Source organism: Oryctolagus cuniculus, chromosome 9, assembly GCF_964237555.1.
Source record: "Oryctolagus cuniculus chromosome 9, mOryCun1.1, whole genome shotgun sequence".
NCBI classification, from domain to species: Eukaryota; Metazoa; Chordata; class Mammalia; order Lagomorpha; family Leporidae; genus Oryctolagus; species Oryctolagus cuniculus.
Genome location: NC_091440.1, coordinates 67,726,074 through 67,749,760, shown reverse-complemented (window position 1 = coordinate 67,749,760; position 23,687 = coordinate 67,726,074). Strand labels below are relative to the sequence as shown.

Here is a 23,687-nt window from a genome sequence, read left to right as displayed (position 1 = left end):
CCTTATCAACTTGGGTGATATGTGTTATATATGCCAGTAATTTGGTCTTGAGGGTTCTCCAGAGGGTGGCTGTAAACTGTAGCCCACCCTGACAGGTCTGCAGGTGAGGTGGTCATGGAGGTTTACACTGTGTTTTCACAGGATGCTTCATTATCCTGGCAGATGCCTAATGCTTAAGTGCCTGACGGTGAGCAGCGGCTGTCATTCTTCCAGGAAACCTGTTTTTCTTCCCAGAATCTTTTATTTAAAGAATACAAACTTTATGCATTTCTTTTGCTTTTTTAAGATCTTTTGAAAGAATTACACAAAGAAGGAGAGGCAGAGAGAGAGAGGTCTTCCACCCACTGGTTCACTCCCCAATTGGCTGCAACAGCCAGCTCTGTGGTGATCCGACACCAGGAGCCAGGAGCTTCTTCCAGGTTTCCCACGTGGGTGCAGAGGCCCAAGGACTTGGGATATCTTCTACTGCTTTCCCAGGCCAGAGCAGAGAGCTGGTTAGAAGTGGAGCTGTGGGGACTTGACCTGGTGCCCATATGGGATGCAAGTACTGCAGGCAGCAGCTTTACCCGCTAAGCCACAACACCAGCCCCCATGCATTTCATAAGTGGAATTTCATGAACACAGTGATTCTTGCCACCATACCTGCCCTGCCACCCACACTACAACCGCTCTTCTCCTCCCTCTCCTATTCCCATTCTTATTTTTTACTAAGATTTATTTTGAATTAACTTTATACACATATGAATAATTCTATACAATGTAAAAAGTCAAAAAGAGTATGAAAAAATGTGTTCTTCAACTGTCAAGACAAGAGTTGTTCAAAGTCATTGCATCGCAAAGTGTCAATTTCACTATTATAGATTACCTTTTAGGCGCTCTGTTAGTTATCACAGATCAGGGAGAACATAAGGCATTTGTATATTAGGGACTGGCTTATTTCATTAAGTATGATGTTTTCCAGTTTCATCTATTTTTTTCAAACAACAGGAATTCATTTTTTAAACTCCTGAGTAGCATTCCATGGTATACACTGACAAGTGGACTTTGTCCAATTCGTCCTACCAAAATGGCAACCTCTTAGGAGAACACTAACTGAAAGTAAGGTCCAGGGCTGTTGATCAGGTGTAGGACGGAGGAGGAGCATGCACACACACAAACACACACACAGACATAACACAATCTGCAAAACCAAGTTTTAAAAGAACTAATTGAGAAATTGTTTCTCTTTCATGTGTCTGCTGCTGGTTCATTCTCCTAGTGCCCATATGCTATGACTAGACTGAGTGGAAGCCTAGAACCAGGAAGTCAGTCCAGGTCTCCTATTGTATGACAGGAACAGAATCACTTGAGACTCCCAGGGTCTGCACTAGCTGTAGTCAGGAGCTGAAGATAAGTATCAAACCAAGGTAATACAGTATGGGATGAAACCATCTTCACTAAGCTAAATGTCCAACTCAAAAGTTGTTTTGATTATTTATAGATCCATTGAGATGAGGGCATTACACCTTGCAGGGTCAACAGGAAAGGGGTTGGGCATCCAGGAGATGTGCAGTCAACCAGCTATTGTCAGAGCATCAGAGAGAAAGGCAGAAGTGGCTCTAACAGCCAGGGCTGGGCAGGGCTAAAAATAAGAGCCAGGCATTCCCTCGGGGTCAACAACATGGGTGGCAGAGTCCCAGATCCTTGGACCATCTTCTGCTGCCTTCCCAGGCACATTTGTAGGAAGCTGGGTAGGAAGAGGTGAAGCAAGAAGTGCAGTGCAGAACTCCAATATGAGATGGTGGCACTTCAAGTTGGGGCTTAATGTGCTGCACCACAACAGCATGCCCTAAAATTTTAAAAATTTATTAGTTTAAAGGCAGAGAGACAAGAGATTGCCCATCTACTAGTTCATGCCTCTACTTTTCAGCACAGACATGGCTGGGGAAAGCTGAATCTGGGAGCCAGAAATTCAAATCTGGTTTCCCAAGTGGGTTGCAGGGACCCATCAACTGCTGCCTCCAGGCTATGCACAGACAGGAGGCTGGAATCAGGAGTTGAGCTGGGACTTGAATCCAGGCACTCTTATAGGATATGGGTGTCCCAAGTGGCATCTTAACTGCTATGCCAAAGCCCACACCATCCTCTAAATTTCTGATAGAAAAAAAAGACAAAAAAAAAACCATTCTATTAATGTCACCTCCTTGTGTCTCCAGGTGTATTATCAGGGGTAGAGTGCTGCCTATTTAATGGGTACAGTTGTTAGAGCAACATATTGAGGAATAAAGGGAGGAATCCACACGGGTTATCCTCTTTAATGTATAATGGCAATTCTTTTGCCAATTGTTATAAGCTCAATTTATAATAAACCGGAAAATCCTAAGTCACCATTCTTTATTGCCCTTACTCAATGTGATTATTTCAAAACTACATGAGACTCAACTGTTGCATGATCCTCAGGTCCATGCCAGAGGACTGTGTCTTAAGTTACAACGAATTAAAAATAGATCCAGAGTGTGATGATAATGTACTCCCTGTGATGTTTAATATGAGTATGCTCAGTACCTTGAATCAAGATGTGGCAGGTCTTTAATAACTGCTGATCTACTTAGGAACAATCATCAACCTGTGCGAATCTAAGACACAATTTCTGGAGGCTCTGTTACTTTAAAGTTGATTGACACAGCTATATGTAGGACAGAAGTTGTAAGATTCAGTAAATGTTAATGCACTTGATCATAGCCAAAAGGCCGAGAAGCAATCAGATTCAGTAAGTGTTAATGAAGACAGCTAAGAAATAACTTGTCTCCCATCTACATGTCTCTAATCAGGAAATTTTTTTATGAAAAAATATTTATTATTTCAGTTTGAAGGTTATTATTCCAAAGAAACTTTTGCCCGTAAATGGAAACTCATTCTGAATACAGAAGTGTTCTACTTTGGAGTTTTGTTCTGTGAGGGTGAAAAATGATATCACCATACACTACAACCCAAAAGGAAAAAATATTTTGAAAATTATTCAGGTTAGTGTTAAGGTGGTTACAATTGCATGTAGCATGAATTGATATTTTCACATCCAACCCTACTCTGCTGCAAATCTGTACTGGCTCAAGTGGCATCCCAAGTCCTATAAAAAGACAGCTGAAGGAATATCTGACATACACTCCTGTGATGCACGCACATTCAATGGATTTTGAAGGCATATGTTGGATTTCATGCAGAATTTTTATCCATTTGTGTCTGGATATAAACAATCAATAATTTTTGATTCATCACATGAGCAAAGTCCTTCAAATATAGAGACTTTGTACTGGTCCTGAAAAGTGGCTCTTACCAAAGTGTACAGTTTTGTCCTTTCAAACACTGTGCTCGTACTGGAGAAGAAATGTTAGGTCATTTTGTGTAGGATTCTAAACATTTGTAACCTTTACATTTACATGCTACTTGGCAAAGCAGTTTTTATAGTTATCGGGAAGTTGTTTAGCCAAAAACATCAAATTCATCCTTAAACACAGTATTTTATTATTGGGTTTTATAAAAGATTCATTTATTGGAAAGTTCTGAGACAGCACTATGGTGCAGTGAGGTAAAGCCCCTGTCAGAGGAGAGGGAGAGGAAGGGAGAGCGAAAGGAAGAGAGAGGTGCATCTTCCATCCTTAGTTCACTTCCCAAATGGCTGCAATGGCCAGGTCATGTAGGCAGCAGAAGCTCAAGCCATTGGGGATTTTCTGCTGCCTTCCCAGGCCATCAGCAGGGAGTTGGAGCAAAAGTGGAGCATCCAGGACTCAAACCAACACTCCAGTATGGGATGCCAGCATTGCAAGTGGTGACTTAATCTGCTTCACCACACTGCCGGTACCATTATTGGGTTTTATTACACATCTAGCATCTGGTGGACTTGTCATCTATGCAAACAGATGTTTTATCAATCTTGGATGTCATTAATTCCATAAATGGAGATGTTAAAAAACTTGGTAGGGGCTGGCACTGTGGCATAGCGGGTAAAGCCGCCGCATGCAGTGCAGGCATCCCATATGGGCGCCGGTTCGAGTCCCGGGTGTTCCACTTTCGATTGAACTCTCTGCTATGGCCTGGGAAAGCAGAGGTAGATGGCCTAAGTCTTTGGGCCCCTATCCATTTGGGAGACCCAGAAGAAGCTCCTGGCTCCTGCTTTTGGACCAGCATAGCTCTAGCCATTACGGGCATCTGGGGATTGAACCAGGGATTGGAAGGCTTCTCTCTGCCTCTCCTTCTCTATGTAACTCTTTCAAATAAATCAATAAAATCTTAAAAAAAAAAAATCTGTAGCATGTTGTCCCTGAGGTACTTGATAGAGAAGATGAAAGCATCCTGCCTTGGGGGCCCACAATGTGGCACAGCGGGTTAAAGCCCTGGCCTGAAGCGCCGGCATCCCATATAGGTGCCAGTACAAGTTTTAAAACTTTTCTCGCCCCGCCCAGCACATCTGTGGGCTGCACCAGCTTTCCAGGCGCGATGTTAATGGGCACAGCTGCCCAACACCCAGAGACACGCCCTCTCAACTTGAGGTGGCCGCTGTCTAGGGTACTCTTTTTTTTTTTTTTCCACAGGCAGAGTGGAGAGTGAGAGAGAGAGACAGAGAGAAAGGTCTTCCTTTGCTATTCATTCACCCTCCAATGGCCGCGATCCGATGGCAGAGACTAGGTGCTTCTCCTGGTCTCCCATGGGGTGCAGGGCCCAAGCACTTGGGCCATCCTCCACTGCACTCCCTGGCCACAGCAGAGAGCTGGCCTGGAAGAGGGGCAACAGGGACAGAATCCGCCACCCCGACCGGGACTAGAACCTGGTGTGCTGGCGCCACAAGGCGGAGGATTAGCCTAGTGAGCCGGGGCGCTTCCGGGTGCTCTCTTACACCTCCTCCTCAACTCCGGAGGCGGCTGCAGCCAAGACTTAGGGCGGCGGCGCACCCTGACCCCGCAACCCGGGGTGAAGGAGGTAGCAGACAGGTGACCGAGGGGGGCCGTCCTGCCTACGGAAGCCAGCACCCGCTGCGGGGAGTCCTGGAAGATGATGACAGGTGGTGTCTGGGGCGGTTGTCTGGCATCAGCGCCTCCAGGCCCCGGATCACCGCCCGAACGCGATCCGCAGCTCCAGCGGCCCAGGCTGCCCTACGGGAGCCTGGGTCTGGGCCCTCGCCACCCGACCGCGCCGCTCCGAGTCGCCGGCTCCGGGCCCGCGGAGGTTTCCCCGAATCCTTCGCGGCTACCTCCAGAGGAGTTGAGCGACCGGGCGCGGGTCGGGAGCGGGAGGGCCGGGCCCCAGGTCAAGCCTGCCCTTAGCTCTTTGGACAGCCCCAGCGCAGTCTGCAGAAGCAGGAGCAGTCCAGGGCCTGGCCTTTGAGTCTCACAAAACAGCACACGGGGCGCTCAGCCCCCCAAATCTCAACCTGTAGCCGCCATCCCCGCTATTACCTCCCAGGTTACAATTCGCGCCTGGGCGGAACAATCAATGCGAGGTCCTTGCCGGATGGCCACAGGGGCGAGTGACATCTCCACAGCCAATGGCCGGGCTTGTCTCTAGGCGAACGGGGCGGGGCCGGGCCCTGAGCGCGAGTCCTTTCTGCCACGCCATTGGCCGCCGCTCTTAGGATTTTTCTCCGTCTCGAGGGCCAAACACGTTGGAAACTTCAGGGGAGGGGACCGCGTCCGCATGCGCCCTGACACCCCATCGGGGCCCCCGCCCATTTCAGCACCCTCGCAGGCTGCCGGGGTGCGGCTCTGGAAGGAAGGTGAGCGAGGGGGTGATTGGAAAAGCGTCCGAGCGGGCGGGCCTGGGCCGTCGTTGGCCGGCGGCTCGCGCTCCGCTCGGCTCCGCCCCACCGGCCGCGGCCTCCTGAGGCGGTTGGGCTGCGGTGCCCGCGCGCCCAGCGTTTAAAGGGCCGGGGCCTGGACGTCTCCGGCCCTCGCCGCCCGCCGCGCCCCCTGCGGGCCAGTGCAGGAAGCGCTCTCCAGGGCCCGGCGCTGCGCACAGCGCCCCGCACCGCCTCGCCGGTTCCCTGAGCGTCTCCTCAGCGGGCCTTGCCCTCTGGTCAGCCCCAGCCTGCCCACGCCTGAAGACACCGCGCGAGGCACCGGCGTCGGTGCGGCGAGGGGGGCGAGGGGGGGGTGTGTGTGTGTGTGCAAACGTCCAAACACCAGCCCGACGCTGCGCGCCCGGTAAAGGAATCCTAGAGGGAGGGAAGAGCCGATGGTTAGAGCGAATGTAGGGAGCCAGGCTTCCATGTGCTTCAGAGGAAACAAACGGAAACCTCCTAGGAGCACTTTACAAGATGTTTGTAAGGGGGCCGGTAACTGTTGTGGAGCTGGTTACAGTCTCCGCCAGCAGTGCGGGGATCCCACATTGGCAGCGGTTCGAGTCCTGGCTGCTCTACTTCCGATCCAGCTCTCTCCTTATGCCTGGAAAGCATAGAAGATGACCCAAGTCTTGGGCCCTGCACGTTTATCCCTTCAACAAGAAAGAAATGAAGGTCAGCATTGTGGTGCCAGTGCACTGGCATCCCATGTTGGAGCACTGATGAAGTCCCTGCTGCTCCACTTGGGATCCACCGTCCTCCTAATGCGCCTGGGAAGGGAGTGACGGTGACCCAAGCCCTGGATTCCTGCCATCCACGTAGGAGACCTGGATGGAGTACTGGGCTCCTGGCCTTGACTCTGTGGCCATTTGAACAGTTAATCAGCGGATGGAAGACCTCTCTCTCTCTCTCTCTCTCTCTCTGCCGTTGCCTCTCTGTAACTCTTTCAAATAAATAAATATTAAAAAAAGATATTTTTAAGTTAAAAAAATGGAAAAACAAGCAATAAAGTGAGTCCGTTCGTGCAAAATTTTAAAAAAGGAGAAATAATAAATATGCATCCTCGCTATTTGGTGTACAAAGCACCTGACAAGATAGAGGAAACTGATATACACTACATCAGGTGGCTTCAAGGAAGGAAATAGTGGCTGGGGAGTGGAAATGAAAAGATTTCACAAGACACAATATGTAATTGCACCTTGGGAACTTGGAACCAAATGAAAGCATCATTTCAAGAAATAAGACCATGTGTGACCTCCACAGGCCTGCTGTAATGGTAACAGCTGGCTGCTGATACATATATGGGCAGTGTGTGCGAATACTCACAGTCTACCCTCAGAACTTTGCCAAGTAGGTATTCCTGTTTTCATAAAATCACAAAACTCACAAGAAATCCTTGAAAGGAAAGGCTGGCTCAGAAAACAGTCTTCAAATTGTAGTTTACAGCCTGCTGGAGAAAATGAGGGAAAGCCTGAAAAATTCCCCATCCTTCTAGATTTTGGAGTCCCATTTTTCATAGGTCTCCAATATTTATGAGAAAATCCATTTTGGAATTCATTAAATAGTTAACTTGGAAACCTTAAAAAAAACCTTAAAAAAAACCTTAAAAAAAAAACTTGTCTCAATACTCATTTACTTACATAGTTTTGGATGTTTAACCCTGATTTGTTTCACATTTGTAACTTCAGATTTTAAGAAAGCTAATTTCTATTTTCTTCCTCTACTTGATTTGCAAACTCTCTGTTACCAAATATCACCTCAGCAGCAAAGTCTAAAATTTAAACGCAGGGAAGAGAAATGTTTCACACACCAGTCCCCAGCACTGACACCCTGTTCTCTTGTTCCAAGCACTGCACAGGTAGCTTATGTGACAAACTTCAGTTACACACACACACACACAGCAGGAGGGTAAGAGAATCCTGCTAAACACAGAGAATAAACAATTTTCAGTAACTGTGATTTTTGTGTACAAAAGACAAAAGAAATACTGAATAATCTGTATTGTTTTAAAATCCATTGGCTCTGCTCAGACCAGCTTCATGCAGACTTGGGGAACTCTGGAAGGAAGACGGCCCTGTGACCAAAGGGAATTACGTTTTCTTGACTACTGTTACTTTAAATACTTTCATTAATATTGTATTTTCATTAAATCTATTTAGGATGATATTTTTAATTACATTATAGTCAAAGGCTTAATGATTCTACTGAATTAAAAGTTCAGAAAATATATAACAATATAGTCCAACAGGACCAATAGGCAAGATCTCTAAACAATAACCAAGTGAAAAGATGTCCAAATTCGCTCATATAAAGCAAATTTTAAAAGTCACAAAAAACAATACTATTAAAGCATATAATTTCTATCAATCTCTTGGTCAAATGTTTAAAACAAAGTTTGACAAAACACTGCAGCAGAACTGATTCACACAGGTATATTTTCCATTTCCATTTCTTTTCCTTCCTCCTCCTTCCTTTTTTGTTTAATTTTAGCTCCCACATAAAAAGGAGAACATGTGGTATTTATCTTACTATGTCAGCATATTTGAATTAACATGATGTTTTTAGTTCAAACCATTGTGTTGTAAATGATAGAATTTCGCTCTTTTTTTAATAGCTAAATAATATTCCAGTGTGGGCATGTGTGTGTATATCACTTTTTTCCAGTCATCTGATAATAAACACCTTGGTTGAGTGCATATTTTGGCTATTGTGAACAGTGCTGCCATAAACATGATGGAACATATATCTTATAAAATGAGTTAATGTCTTTGAGGTATATATCCAGGAGTGTGATTGCTGGTTCCTAGGGCAAGTCTATTTCTAGCATCTAAGAAAATTTCCATACATTTTCCACACTGGCTGCACTAAATACATTCCCAACAACAGCATAAAAGAGTTCTCCTTTCTCATAATAACCATCAGCATTATTGTTCTGTCTTTTGGGTAACAGCCATTCTGACAGGGTGAGTTGATGTCTTATTGTGACATTGATTTGCATTTCCCTAATGTCTAGTGATGTTGAGCATTTTTTCATGTATTTCTTGACATTTTATGTTTCTTCTTTTAAAAACTGTCTATTCAGATCCTCTCCCATTTCTTCACTGGATTGATTGTTATTGTTGAGTTTTTGTGTCTCTTTGCCTTCTAAATAAATATTTACTTTTTTAAAAAAATTTTTGAATAAATAGGTGAGTGAGCATGCACTTGGCATGTGTGTGTATTTCAGAAAGATTGTGTATAAATGGAATTAAAATGTAAGTAGTTTCTTGGAAACATTTTTGGAACTTACACAAACACACATACAAACATATATGTGTATATACATACATACATACATCAATATTTCATCAAAAAGTACACAATCCTCTTCAAACACAAATACAAAATAATTATAGAAAGATTAGGGTTAAGATTTGTAAATCTTATTCTCCCTGAAAACTAGTGTCTTAGGCACTCTCTAAATCTTCTTACTGTAGGATCTGTGGAGTGCTTTCTGTTTTCCTAAGATGCAAGTATGCATAAGACACACTCTTTGTATCTAGATTAACTGTAATGATTAGATGAAAAAAACTTGTTAAAATCATGCATCCTGGGGCCAGCGCTGTTGTACAGTGCATTTAAGCCCTGGCTTGCAGTGTTGGCTCCCATATGGGCAGCAATTGAGTCCTGGCTTTTGAACTTCTGATGCAGCTCTGTGCTATTATGCCTGGGAAAGCAGCAGAGAATGGCACAAGGACTTGGGCCCCTGCACCCACATTGGGGGCCCAGAAGAACCTCGTGGCTCCTGGCTTCAGATCAGCTCATCTCCAGCCATTGCAGCCATTTGGGGAGTACTAGTGGATGGAAGACCTCTCTCTCTGTCTCTACCTCTCTGTATAACTCATGTCTTTCAAATAACTAAAATAAATCTTTGAAAAGTAACTCATGTCTTTCAAATAACTTAAATAAAACTTTTAGAAAAAGGATTTGTCACTTAAAAGGCCTCATGCACCATTCCTGACAGTTTTATTTTATTTTATTCATTACTGGCATATGAAACTCATTTCTAATGAGAAATAACACATGCCATACAAACAGTTACATAAAATGGAACTTCCAAAACTTATGAAAAATGTATTTAAAGATTTTGAAATCTATGTATAAAAGGGATCTTCAAAAGTTTAAGGTAAATGCATGAGGAATATTATAATGTATGGATTTAAAAATTATTTTGTGCTAAATATACTTACATATTCATTTCATTTCCACAAATTTTTTAACAGAGACTAAAACACGTGGGTAAAGACCAGTTTTTATCTAGAGCTACTTTAGATATATGATGCAAAAAATTTAACATCATGCCTTTCTGACTATGTAATTTTGTCTCTTAGCCCACACCCAAATGAACTGGAATCTGTTATGTATGTTGAAGACGTTACCAAAGTGTGAGTACAAATAACTTAGGGAGAAATGTATGTGAACCTGTAGACATTTGTTTATATAGGCAATTATACATGCATCTAGATATTTCTGTCAACACTCACCAAAACGTCACAGAATGAAAGATGTTGACATTTGTAAAATTTGTTCTTGACAGTATCATTGGCAACACAGCATGCCTTTAACACTTTCTAAATCTTCCTACAGTGTGGCCTGTAGCAAACTTTCCTTTTTCTGAGTTCAAATTATACATAGGAGACATTGATCAAGAAAGGCATGCCTCTTCCAGGCAGTGCATTTGTTCCCCTTTGTAGCAGCAATCCCTTAGGAAATGGTCAGGTGTCTCATTTACTAGTCTCCACTGAGTCATCCAGTGAAGAAAAGAATTTTATTTGGAGCAGACAGGCAGTAGTATAAAGGGAGCAGTGGAGCCTTTCCAGACATGACAAAATCTGCTGGAATACGGATGTGTGCCTCACCATCCAAGCTCTGCCACCATGTGAGGCTGGTGCTCAGAATGCAGTATCATTTCATGAAAGCTCCTGCTCAGGCCTGCAGCTATTTAATCATATCTCATGGAAAGAAAAGAAATAAATAAGGAGGTGGGGGCTGGCACTGTGGCTTACTTGGTTAATCCTCCGCCTGTGGCACTGGCATCCCATAAGAGCACCTGGTTCTAGTCCTGGTTGCTCCTCTTCCAGTCCAGCCCTCTGTTGTGGCCAGGGAAGGCAGTGGAGGATGGCCCAAGTGCTTGGGCCGCTGCACCTGCATGGTAGACCAGGAGGAAGCACCTGGCTCCTGGCTTTGGATCAGCGAAGATCCGGAATGTAGCAGCCATTTGGGGAGTGAACCAACGGAAGGAAGACCTTTCTGTCTCTCTCTCTCATTGTCTAACACTATATGTCAAATATATATATATATAAGAAAAAAGAAGGCCGGCGCCGCAGCTTACTAGGCTATCATCTGCCTTGCGGTGCCGGCACACCGGGTTCTAGTCCCGGTCAGGGCGACGGATTCTGTCCCGGTTGCCCCTCTTCCAGGCCAGCTCTCTGCTGTGGCCAGGGAGTGCAGTGGAGGATGGCCCAAGTACTTGGGCCCTGCACCCCATGGGAGACCAGGAGAAGCACCTGGCTCCTGCCATCGGATCAGCGTGGTGCGCCCGCCGCAGCGCGCCGGCCGCAGCGGCCATTGGAGGGTGAACCAACGGCAAAAGAAGACCTTTCTCTCTGTCTCTCTCTCTCTCTCTCTCACTGTCCACTCTACCTGCCAAAAAAAAAAAAGGAAAAAGAAAAATGGAGGTGATGGAGGGACTTGAGAGTTAGGACTTTATACAGGATAAGAGGATTGTTTCCTATAACATACAGTTAAACCTGAAATAAATGCAATTCTGGAAGGCTTTTATACCTTGAGGTTCAAGTATGTTACATCATTACAGATACAATTCTAGTTTCACAGGTCTGAGATATTCATTACCAACATATATACACATTTTTTTTTTTGACAGGCAGAGTGGACAGTGAGAGAGAGAGAGACAGGTGAGAAAGGTCTTCCTTTTGCCGTTGGTTCACCCTCCAATGGCCGCCGCGGCCGGCGCGCTGCGGCCGGCGCACCGCGCTGATCCGATGGCAGGAGCCAGGAGCCAGGTGCTTTTCCTGGTCTCCCATGGGGTGCAGGGCCCAAGCACCTGGGCCATCCTCCACTGCACTCCCTGGCCACAGCAGAGGGCTGGCCTGGAAGAGGGGCAACCGGGACAGAATCCGGCGCCCCGACCGGGACTAGAACCCGGTGTGCCGGCGCCGCTAGGCGGAGGATTAGCCTAGTGAGCCGCGGCGCCGGCCTATACACATTTTTTTGACAGGCAGAGTTAGACAGTGAGAGAGAGAGACAGAGAGAAAGGTCTTCCTTTTCCATTGGTTCACCCCCCAAATGGCCGCCACGGCTGGCGAGCTGAGCCGATCCGAAGCCGGGAGCCAGGCGCTTCCTCCTGGTCTCCCATGCTGGTACAGGGCCCAAGCACTTGGGCAATCCTCCACTGCCTTCCAGGGCCACAGCAGAGAGCTGGACTGGAAGAAGAGCAACCGGGACAGAATCCGATGCCCCAACTGGGACTAGAACTGGCGGTGTCGGCGCCACAGGTGGAGGATTAGCCAAGTGAGCCGCGGCACCAGCCAAATATACACATTATTTATAAAAAAAAGTCAACAAGTTCAAATTAATGATTCACATAAATGCATGTACATATCAATAGCTCATGGATAGTAGAATACTTTTAACTACTTGATTAACAACTGATTTTGAATTACATTATGTGTGTGTATTTAAATTCTTTAGTATCAGCCAGCATGAATTTACATCTGTCACCTGGGATCAAGCTCCTAGTGAAATATATGACATAAATAAATCAATATAGATATATGAATAATACACATTTTCAGATGCATATTAGATAAATATTTGCATATGTACAAGATGCAAATATGGACACTCACATAAGAAAATATACAAGAGAAAGGAGAAGATTGAGATGTGGGAAACTTCTTGAATACAGTATGGCAACAGTCTTTGACATTCTTTGAATGTGTTCTCACAGTAAGATATGTAGGTACTTTTCCTTTGTTTTTGCACAGATTTTGATAAAAGAGGAGCATGTCATAAGAGGAATACCTCTTCCTCTTCTTTGTATTCACTGTGTGTAACACATAAACAATGCTCTAAGGAAATTTCAGAATGCCTGTTTGTCAGACTTTACTGACAGATGTAAGGCACAAGTTTTATTTGGAGCCAGGAGGTAGTGCCAGTGGATAGGGCCAAGAGGAGCCTGTAGCAGAGAAGAATGGAGCATTTGGAGTCTGGGTGTGCTCCTCATCTTCCAGATCTCTACCACCATATGAACTTGGTGCCTGAAAGCAAGCTCACCATCAAACTGGATGGAGCCATGCACACATAAATTTGCTTGACCATCTCTGAGGGGCAGGAAGGATAGCCATTTGGAATGAAAGTAAGCAAGTAATAGATGTGTTTAGGAAGCTAGGCATTTGATGTACTAAAGCAATGTATAACTATAAAGTGAAGTTGAATTTGAGATAAATTCTGCCACAAAAGCCTTTTACACATTGGTGTTAAAAAAATAAGAACATACAACTGGAGTAGCCTAAGGAAATCATTACCACTATATAAACTCATTCCTAATTTTTAAAAGCCAGATTCAAATTAATAACACAGATATATATTAAATATCAACTTTTAGAATAAACGTGATCACTCTACCAAAAAGTAAGTCATAGTCACATAATTTATGCCTATTTACTATTCTTTAATCCTTTACACCCCACATATGAATTGACATCAGATAGGTATAAAGAACCCAATAGTGAAATATAAGTTATAAATAAATTTAAAAAGATACTTGAAAAAAATGAGGAAGGGGACCAGTGTTGTGGGACAGAGGTTAAGCTGCCACTTTTAATGTCACATCCTACATCAGAGTGACCTTTCAAGTCCTGGCTGCTGTGCTTCCAATCCAACTCCCTAATAATGCTAGCAGTGGAAAGATGTCTCAAGGACTTGGGCCTCTGCCACCCACGTGGGAGACCAGGATGGAGTTCCTGGCTCCTGGTTTTGGCCTGTACTAGCCCTGGCTATTGTGCCCATCTGGGGAGTTAACCAGCATCTTCGACCACATATCCAAAGCATCCAGAACACAAAACAGCACCCAGATTGCCTGGTAGCATCACAGGTGTTATCTTTACCCACTGTGCCCCAATGTTGGCCCCTGACTATATACTTTTTTATTCTTTATTCTTTATTCACGTTATACAAGTTTCATAAACATAGATTTAGAAACAAAGTTGGACTTACCATCCCTCCCACTCATATTCCAATCTTTGCACCCATCCCTCTTGGGTTCACATTCTTAATTTTTATGATGATCTATTATCAGTTTACTTGGTGATCTTCTAGTTAGCCCTACCCTAGAGGAGGTCAACAAATAGTATGAAGAGAAAGAACACAAAACAAATTAAACAAAACTAAACAATTGGGGCTGGGGCAGTGGTGCGGCAGGTTAACACCCTGGCCTGAAGTGCTGGTATCCCATATGCATGCTGGTTCAAGACGCGAAGTCTCCACTTCTGATCCAGTTCTCTGTTATCCTCTGGGAAAGCCGTCGAAGATGGCCCAAGTCCTTGAGCCCCTGTACATGCATGGGAAACCTGGAAGAAGCTCCTGGCTCCCAGCTTTGGTTCAGTTTGGCTCTGGCTTTGCGGCCAATTGCAGAGTGATCCAGATGGAAGACCTCTCTCTCTCTCTCTCTCTCTCTCTCTCTCTCTCTTTCTCCTTTCTCTGTGTAACTCTGACTTGCAAATAAATAAAAAGAAAACTAAAAAAACAATCGCTTCTCACTAGAAGAGACAAGGGCTAAAAATAATCGTCAATTGTCCAAATGACTATCTTTCTCAAATACATTATATTTCAGATATTTTATTAGTTGCATCAGATCAGGGAAAACATATGATATTTGTCTTTGTGGGACTGGTTTATTTCACAAAGTGTAATGGTTTCTAGTTGTCACCCTCTTATAGGAAAAGATAGGATTTTTATTTTTTTTCCAGTGGTGAAGTGTACTTACTCCTTTTTTTAAAAACATTTATTTAGTAAATATAAATTTCCAAAGTACAGTTTATGGATTACAGTGGCTTCCTCCCCCATAACTTCCCTCCAACACGCAACCCTCCCATCTCCCGCTCCCTCTCCCATTCCATTCACATCAAGTTTCATTTTCAATTATCTTTATATAAAGAAGATCAGTTTAGTATATATTAAGTAAAGATTTCATCAGTTTGCACCGCATAGAACATAAAGTGTAAAATACTGTTTCAGTACTAGTTATAGCATTACTTCACATTGGATAACACATTAAGGACAGAGATCCCACATGAGGAGTAAGTACACAGCGACTCCTGTTGTTGACTTAACAATTTGACACTTGTTTATGGCGTCAGTAATCTTCCTAAGCTCTACTCATGAGTTGCCAAGGCTATGGAAGCCTTTTGAGTTCACTGACTTCGATCTTATTTAGACAAGGTCATAGTCAAAGTGGAAGTTCTCTCCTCCCTTCAGAGAAAGGCACCACCTTCTCTGATGGCCTGTTCTTTCTACTGGGATCTAACTGACAGAGATCTTTCATTTAGGTGGTTTTTTTTTTTTTGTTTGTTTGTTTGTTTGTTTTTTGCCAGAGTGTCTTGGCTTTCCATGCCTGTAATACTCTCATGGGCTCTTCAGCCAGATCCGAATGCCTTAAGGGCTGATTCTGAGGCCAGAGTGCTCTTTAGGACATCTGCCATTCTATGAGTCTGCTGTGTATCCCGCTTCCAATGATGGATTGTTCTCTCCCTTTTTTATTCTATCAGTTAGTATTTGCAGACACTAGTCTTGTTTGTGTGATCCCTTTGACTCTTAGACCTATCAGTGTGATCAACTGTGAACTGAAATTGATCACTTGGACTAGTGAGATGGCATTGGTACATGCCACCTTGATGGGATTGTATTGGGATCCCCTGGCATGATTCTAACTCCACCATTTGGGGCAAGTGCGATTGAGCATGTCCCAAATTGTACATCTCCTCCCTCTCTTATTCCCATTCTTATATTTAACAGGGATCACTTTTCATTTAAATTTAAACACCTACGAATAATTGTGTGTTAATTACAGAGTTCAACCAATAGTATTAACTAAAACAAAAAAAAATACTAAAAGGGATTAAGTATTAAATTGTACATGAACAATCAGGACAAGGGCTGAGTAGCACTACATTATGTGTGTGTATCTCTCTTCTCTGTGCATGTGTGTGTGTGCATTTCTTGATCTAGTCAATAGTTGGTGGAAATCTGTGTTGATTCCATATCTTGCCTATTGTGAATTATGCTGCAATGAACATGGGATACAAATATCTGTTTCATGTACTATTCTCTTTTGGATTGGGTAAATTCCCAGGAGTTGGATGACTGGGTCATATGATAGGTCTATATTCAGATTCAGATGTATCTCCATACTGTCTTCCACAGTGGTTGTACCAGTTTACATTTCCACCAGCAGTGGATCAGAGTACGTTTTTCCCCACATCCTCATCAGCATTTTTTGTTTGTTGATTTCTGTATGCAAATCATTCTAACTGGAGTGATGTGGAACCTCTTTTGGTTTTGATTTGCTTTTCCCTGATGGCTTGTGAATGTGACCATTTTCCCAAGTGTCAGTTAGCCATTTGAATTTCCTGTCTTGAGAAATGCCTATTTAAGTCTTTTGCCCATTTCTTTACTAGATTGTTTGATTTGTTGTTGTTGAATTTTTTGAGCTCTTTATATATTCTGAATGTTCACCCTTTATCAGTTGCACAGTTTGCAAATATTTTCTCTCATTCTTTTGGTTGCTACTCCAGTTTGCTGAGCATTTTTTTACAGTGCCAAAGCTTCTCAGCTTATGTAAATTCATTTATCAATTTTGTATTTAATTACATGTGCCTCTAGCATCTATTCCAAGAATACTTTGTCTATGCCAATGTCTTGTAGAGTAACCCCCATGTTCTCCAATAATTTGATGGTATCGGGTCATAGATTTAGGTCCTTGATCCAGTTTGAGAGGGATTTCTGTGCATGGTGTAAGGTAGAGACCTAATTTAATACTTCTCCATACTCCTCTATGTGGAAATTCAGTTTTTCTAGCACTGTTTGTTAAAGAGAGTTCTCAGCTCTGTGGATTGGTTTTAGCTCCTTTATCAAATATATGTTCATTGTAGATGCGTAGACTGATTTCCAGAGTTGCTATTCTATTCCGTAAGTCTGCTTTTGTGCCAATATCAGGCTGTTTTGATTATAACTGCCCAGTAGTATGTCTTGAAATCACATATTGTGATGCCTTCAGTTTGTGTTTGTTTTGTGTGTGTGTGTGTGTGTGTATAAGATTGCTTTACCTATTTGGTAAAGCATATGTTTCCATATGAACTTCAGCATTGTTTTCTCTAGGAATGTGAACAATTTCCTTGGTATTTTGATTGGAATCTCATTGAATCTGTAAATTTGCTCCTGGTAGTATGGACATTTTGATGAAGATGATTGTTCCAAACTATGAACATGGAAGATGTTTCCATTTTTTTTTCTGTCATTTCTGTAGTGTTTTGTAGTTTTCATTGTAGATATCTTTGACATCCTTGGTTAAATTTACTCCGAGGTATTTGATTCTGTGTTTTGTAGTTTTCATTGTAGATATCTTTGACATCCTTGGTTAAATTTACTCCGAGGTATTTGATTCTTTTTGGATCTATTTTGAATAGAACTGATCTACAAGTTCTTTCTCATCCATGGTGTTGTCTGTGTATACAAAGTCTATTGATTTTTTTAAAATTTTTTTGACATGCAGAGTGGACAGTGAGAGAGAGTGACAGAGAGAAAGGTCTTTCTTTTGCCGTTGGTTCACCCTCCAATGGCCGCCGTGGCCAGCATGCTGTGGCCGGCATACCACGCTGATCCAAAGGCAGGAACCAGGTGCTTATCCTGGTCTCCCATGGGGTGCAGGGCCCAAGCACTTGGGCCATCCTCCTCTGCATTCCTGGGCCACAGCAGACAGCTGGCCTGGAAGAGGGGCAATCAGGACAGAATCCGGCGCCCTGACTGGGACTAGAACCCGGTGTGCTGGCGCTGCAGGCGGAGGATTACCCTATTGAACCGCAGCACTGGCCACAAAGTCTATTTATTTTTCTGTGTTGATTTTATACCCTGCACTTTACCACACTCTTTTTTGATTTCTAAGATTCTCTCAGTGGTTTTTTTGGATCTCCCATGTATAGAATCATGTCATCTGAAAAAGAGCTAGTTTGAGTTCATCTTTTTTTAATGTGTACCACTTTGATTTCTTTTTCTTGCCTAATGTCTCTAGCTAAAGCTTCTAGGATTATATTAAATAGCAATGGTAAGTGTTGGGGAACGGGACAGCCTGGCCAGCTGTGCCCCTCCCGACATGTACAAGCACAAGAAGTTTAGTGCTGGGCTTTTTCCACCCTGCCCGTTGCTAATTGCAAGATCCTGTTTTGACTTTAAGCATCCTGTTATTGCATGTTTCCCACACTTAGTTGGTAACATGTTTTCCGTGAATGATATATATAAATAGGTGGACGGTGGGCGGGAGTGAATGAATGAACGCTGGTAAAAGACGGAGGAATGAATGAACGCTGGTAACAGGCGGAGTTGTGAATGAACGCCGGTAACAGGCGGGAGCTGTGAATGAATGCGAGTAGTAAGCGGGAGTGGTGAATGAAGGAGTTGTGAATGAATGCCAGTAACAGGGCGGGCGTTCGCGACATGTAATGCGAGTCTGCTGAAAAATAAAGTGAAAGCTGAAAAGCCGATAAACGCGTCTGGTGTCTCCGAGGTCTCGCCGGCGTTAACCTATCCGGAAGATGTACGCCTGCAACTGGTGCCGTGACTCGGATCGCTGCGACGCGGAAAGAAGGTAAGAAAAAAAACGTCTATAGACGGGAGTCTAGGGGAAAAAGCCTAGGAATACCGCGGTACAATGGGGAACACACAGTCCACCACGAAAATGCACCTATTGATTAGCCACCTTTTAAAGGCAACGGGGACGCCCGTAAAGAGTGTAGCTGTGTGCAATTTTATGAGGATACTATATAAAACTTGTCCTTGGTTTGTTGAAGAAGGAGATTTATCACAGGTTCGGTGGAGACGGGTGGGATGTGAATTGCGAAACGCTGGAGTCGAGGAGGGAGTGATCCGCTTGTGGTATCTGATAGATACTGCTTTACAGTCGGAGGATGACCAGATCGGGGAACTCTTAGATGAAGGCTCCGAACTACTGGAGGAGCTCAGCGAAGACTCCCATGATAGTAGCGAAAAAGGAGATAGTATAGAGGAACAAAGGATGGAAGCAAGCGGAGGAGCCCAACCAAAAGCGAAACATCCGCAGACGCTGGGATCGCTTCCACTATACTCGGAGTTGCCCTTAATGCCCTCCGCTCCTCCTTACGAACCACCCCGTCATCCTATGCGCTGTTGCTGTTTTGCCGGCAATGCTTCCAGCGAGATGAGGCCCATAGTTTTAGAGTCTGGGCCGGAGAAACAGACTAGAAGGCAAATGCTTGAAAACGAAAGTGCTCGTAATGACGATGAAGCTGCTTTTTTTATAAATACTGGGGATTCAACTCCCCACCCACCGCGGCGCCTGAAACCAAATTGGGCAGAGTTCTTTAACCCCCATCATCTCCACTCATCATGTTAAAACCTTAAATGACTTACAAAAATTGTGTGGAAATTTAAACTGGATTCGGCCTTATTGTAAAGTGACTACTGAAGAAATGCACCCTTTGTTCCGACTTCTGGAAGGCGATGCATGCCTAAATTCACCCAGACAACTTACAAAGGAGGCAAAAGCAGTATTCTGGCAAGAAGGACCATTGTTGTTTATATACCCACATAACCATATGCCCAGATCTATTACCTCCTATGCGGAGGCTATGGGAAATTTAGTTTTAAAAGAGTTTATTCTAATCCCATTCCCAAAGCACCCATAGCTTTTACTGATGGAGCAAAAGGAGGTACCGGGGTGGCTATTTTACAAGGTCAGGTGCATCATGCAGTTACTGCATCTCCCTCACCTCAACATGCAGAGCTAGCTGTAGTGACTAAGTTATTAAATATGGTTGAGGGTCCTCTTAATATCGTTTATATGTTGTTAATGCTGTTAAGAGGCTAGGCTCCCCTTCGTTAATATCCAAAAGTTCTACAGTGTTTCCTTATTTTGAGCTTGTTCAGCACGCTTTATTTAGGAGATCAGATCCCATTTTTATCACCCATATTAGAGCACATACCTCCCTGCCAGGTCCTCTCACCGCGGGAAATGCCCTTGCCGATCAACATTCCCGCTTCCTTTTAGCTTGCACTGCCATGGAACAGGCAACAGAATATCACAAACTTTGGCATGTTAATAGTAAGACCTTAAGTATGAGGTTTAATATCCCTATTCGTAAAGCTAAATCTATTGTCCAAAATTGTGAAAAATGTGTTATTCATCAGCCTGTTACTATGCCTACTGGAGCTAATCCCCGGGGCCTTTATCCATGTCACATTTGGCAAATGGATGTAACGCATATCCCTGCCTTTGGCAAGCTATCCTGTGTCCATGTTACGGTGGATACTTACTCAGGAGTAGTTATGGCTACCGCCGCTGCCAAAGAGTCCACCTCCCATGTAATGCAACATATGTTACAATGTTTTGCTTCTTGGGGAATTCCTAATATAATAAAAACTGATAATGGACCTGCTTATACTTCTAAGGCTTTTGCTGAGTTTTTAGCAACTTTTCATATCTCTCATTTAACCGGCATCCCATATAACCCTACTGGACAAGCCGTTGTGGAACGCACTAATCTGTATCTGAAAAACTTTGTATTAAAACAAAAAGGGGGAATAGGGGCACTATCCCGTTCCCCTAAAGACATTCTCAACCTTGCCTTACTTACCATAAATTTTTTAAATAAAAAAGCTGATGGTCTCACCCCGGCAGAACGTCATGTAATCTTGGAACAGACCCCCAATAGTAATAAACCCCATGAACCGACAGAAGCTCAGCCACACGTTAGAAAAATGATTATGTGGAAAGACCCACAAGATAACAAATGGAAAGGCCCATACCCTTTAATAAGAAGGGTACGAGGCGCTGTTTGTTTTCTCCCACAGGAAGAAAAAAATCCAATCTGGACTCCAGAAAGATGGACAAGAACAATAGAGTGGCAAGATGATCGTGATCCTACTCCTACTAATAATGACGCCACTGTCACCGACGATGGCCAAGCTGGATGAGTATTGGGGTCTCTTGAGAACCCTACCTCTCCCTCTCCAGTTGTGTATTTGCCTGAGAAGGACTTCTCTATGGCTGTTCAACACAGGAGAGACTTTGGAGTCACCGTGGTCGTCGTTGCAGTAATTGCGGCGTTATCAGCTTGTTAGGCCGCTATTGGCATGGCCATGAGCCAAACCTCCACACTGTCCATACTTGATAGCATCACAAGATCTACCGCCCAGGCACTTGATGATATACTGCTATTCAGCTGTTAATGAACGGATTTATTGCAAGATTAGGCCTGGTTGGCATACCCTGTGTTATTCGATCTACTGCAGTTTGTGTTCCCGTCTTTTGGGTAGCATGTTAATAACAGGATCAATTATTGTTCGGATCTTGCAAGGGCTGTTAATACGCAAATGGTGGTTAAACAAGCCAGCTAACCAGTCCCCATGCAAAATGGACAGATTCAGGTGTGGCTGAATCTGCTGGAATGGTAGTCAAAGACGGGTAAGTTCTGAGAGGTCTTCAAGGCAACCTAAGACAGGGCATGAACGCTCCCTCCACACCTCATGTTCATGTGCCGATGACGGGTAAGCCCGATAGATGCTCTTGGTCACCTAAGACAGGCACAGTACCACTCCATTTTGCAAAGAAATAAGGGGGAGATGTCGGGGAACGGGACAGCCTGGCCAGCTGTGCCCCTCCCGACATGTACAAGCACAAGAAGTTTAGTGCTGGGCTTTTTCCACCCTGCCCGTTGCTAATTGCAAGATCCTGTTTTGACTTTAAGCATCCTGTTATTGCATGTTTCCCACACTTAGTTGGTAACATGTTTTCCGTGAATGATATATATAAATAGGTGGACGGTGGGCGGGAGTGAATGAATGAACGCTGGTAAAAGACGGAGGAATGAATGAACGCTGGTAAAAGACGGAGGAATGAATGAACGCTGGTAAAAGACGGAGGAATGAATGAACGCTGGTAAAAGATGGAGGAATGAATGAACGCTAGTAAAAGACGGAGTAATGAATGAACGCCGGTAACAGGCGGAGTTGTGAATGAACGCCGGAAACAGGCGGGAGTTATGAATGAACGCCGGTAACAGGCGGGAGCTGTGAATGAATGCGAGTAGTAAGCGGGAGTGGTGAATGAAGGAGTTGTGAATGAATGCCAGTAACAGGGCGGGCGTTCGCGACATGTAATGCGAGTCTGCTGAAAAATAAAGTGAAAGCTGAAAAGCCGATAAACGCGTCTGGTGTCTCCGAGGTCTCGCCGGCGTTAACCTATCCGGAAGGTGTACGCCTGCAGGTAAGAGTTGTAATCCTGCTGTGGTTCTGGTTGTTAAGGGGAATGCTATCAGCTTTTCTCCATTCAACAAGATATATGCTATGGTTTGTCATGTATTGCCTAGATTGTGTCGAGGAATGTTCCATCTATACCCATTTTTATTAAGATGTTCATCATGAAAAAATGTTGTATTTTATCAAATGCTTTCTCTGCAGCAAATGAGATAATCATATAATTTTCGTTCTTCAGTTTGTTTATGTGGTGTATCAAACTGAATGATTTGTGAATGATGAGCCATTCCTGCATTCTGGGATAAATCCCACTTGGTCAGGGTGGATGATCTTTCTGATGTGTTGTCAGATTCGATTAGCTAATATTTCGTTGAAGATTTTTCCATATATGTTCATCAGGGATATTGGGTTATAGTTCTCTTTCTCTGTTGCAACTTTTCCAGGATTGGGTATTAAGGTCATGCAGGCTTCATAGAAGGAGTTTGGGAAGACTCCCTCTTTTCAATGGTTTTGAATAGCTTGAGAAGAATTGGAATTAGTTCTTCAAATGTCTGGTAGAATTCAGCAGTGGACTTCAATCTTAACACTGCTTTCACTGTATCCTATAGGTTTTTTTTTCTTAAAATTTATTTTGTCTTTTTCTTTATTTTCTTATTTTTTTTTTGTTTTTTTATCTTTTTATTTTTTTACAAACCCTTGTGTCGAGGGCTGACTTTCAATAGATCGCGGTGAGGGAGCTGCTCTGCTACGTACGAAACCCCGACCCAGAAGCAGGTCATCTACGAATGGTTTAGCGCCAGGTTCCCCACAAACGTGCGGTGCGTGACGGGCGAGAGGGCGGCCCCCTTTCTGGCCACGCCCCATTTCCCGGGAGGAAGGGCTCTCTGCACCAGACCCTGGTCCCGACGCGCGGCGGGGGGCGCACTGCACGCTGCCGAGGCGGACACACAACGCGGGCCGCCGGCGGGGACGGTGGGGGACCGGCTATCCGAGGCCAAGCGAGGCTCCTTCAGCGCTGCTGCATCGTTCCGCCTGGGCGGGATTCTGACTTAGAGGCGTTCAGTCATAATCCCACAGATGGTAGCTTCGCCCCATTGGCTCCTCAGCCAAGCACATACACCAAATGTATCCTATAGGTTTTTATATGATGTATTGTCATCTTCATTTGTTTCCAGAAGTTTTTTGATTTCTTCTATGACCCTCTGTTTATCCACGAGCGTGTTGTTCAATCTTCATATGTTTGCATATGTTCTGAAGATTCCCAAGTTGATGATTTGCAGCTTCATTCCACTGTGGTCAGAGAAGATACATGGTA

General features: G+C 44.0%; 1 protein-coding gene and 1 long non-coding RNA gene across 10 annotated transcripts in view; both read left to right on the top strand.

Annotated features, from left to right (window-relative positions):
- The first annotated feature begins 6,104 nt into the window (after positions 1-6,104).
- LOC138843801 (uncharacterized) overlaps positions 6,105-23,687 on the top strand; it is an 83,901-nt gene continuing 66,318 nt past the window's right edge. For all 9 annotated transcript variants that reach the window (XM_070048846.1, XM_070048849.1, XM_070048844.1 and 6 more), the window contains exon 1: positions 6,105-10,233. Coding sequence is in view for 2 of the 9 variants with exons in the window: in XM_070048851.1 (XP_069904952.1) it covers positions 10,191-10,233 (43 nt within the window). In the remaining 7 variants the exon portion in view is untranslated. The remainder of the gene's footprint in view (positions 10,234-23,687) is intronic.
- On the top strand, positions 10,240-22,316 carry LOC138843802 (uncharacterized). The gene is made up of 2 exons (XR_011378801.1): positions 10,240-18,728; positions 20,969-22,316. It is a non-coding gene; the product is annotated as an uncharacterized lncRNA (long non-coding RNA).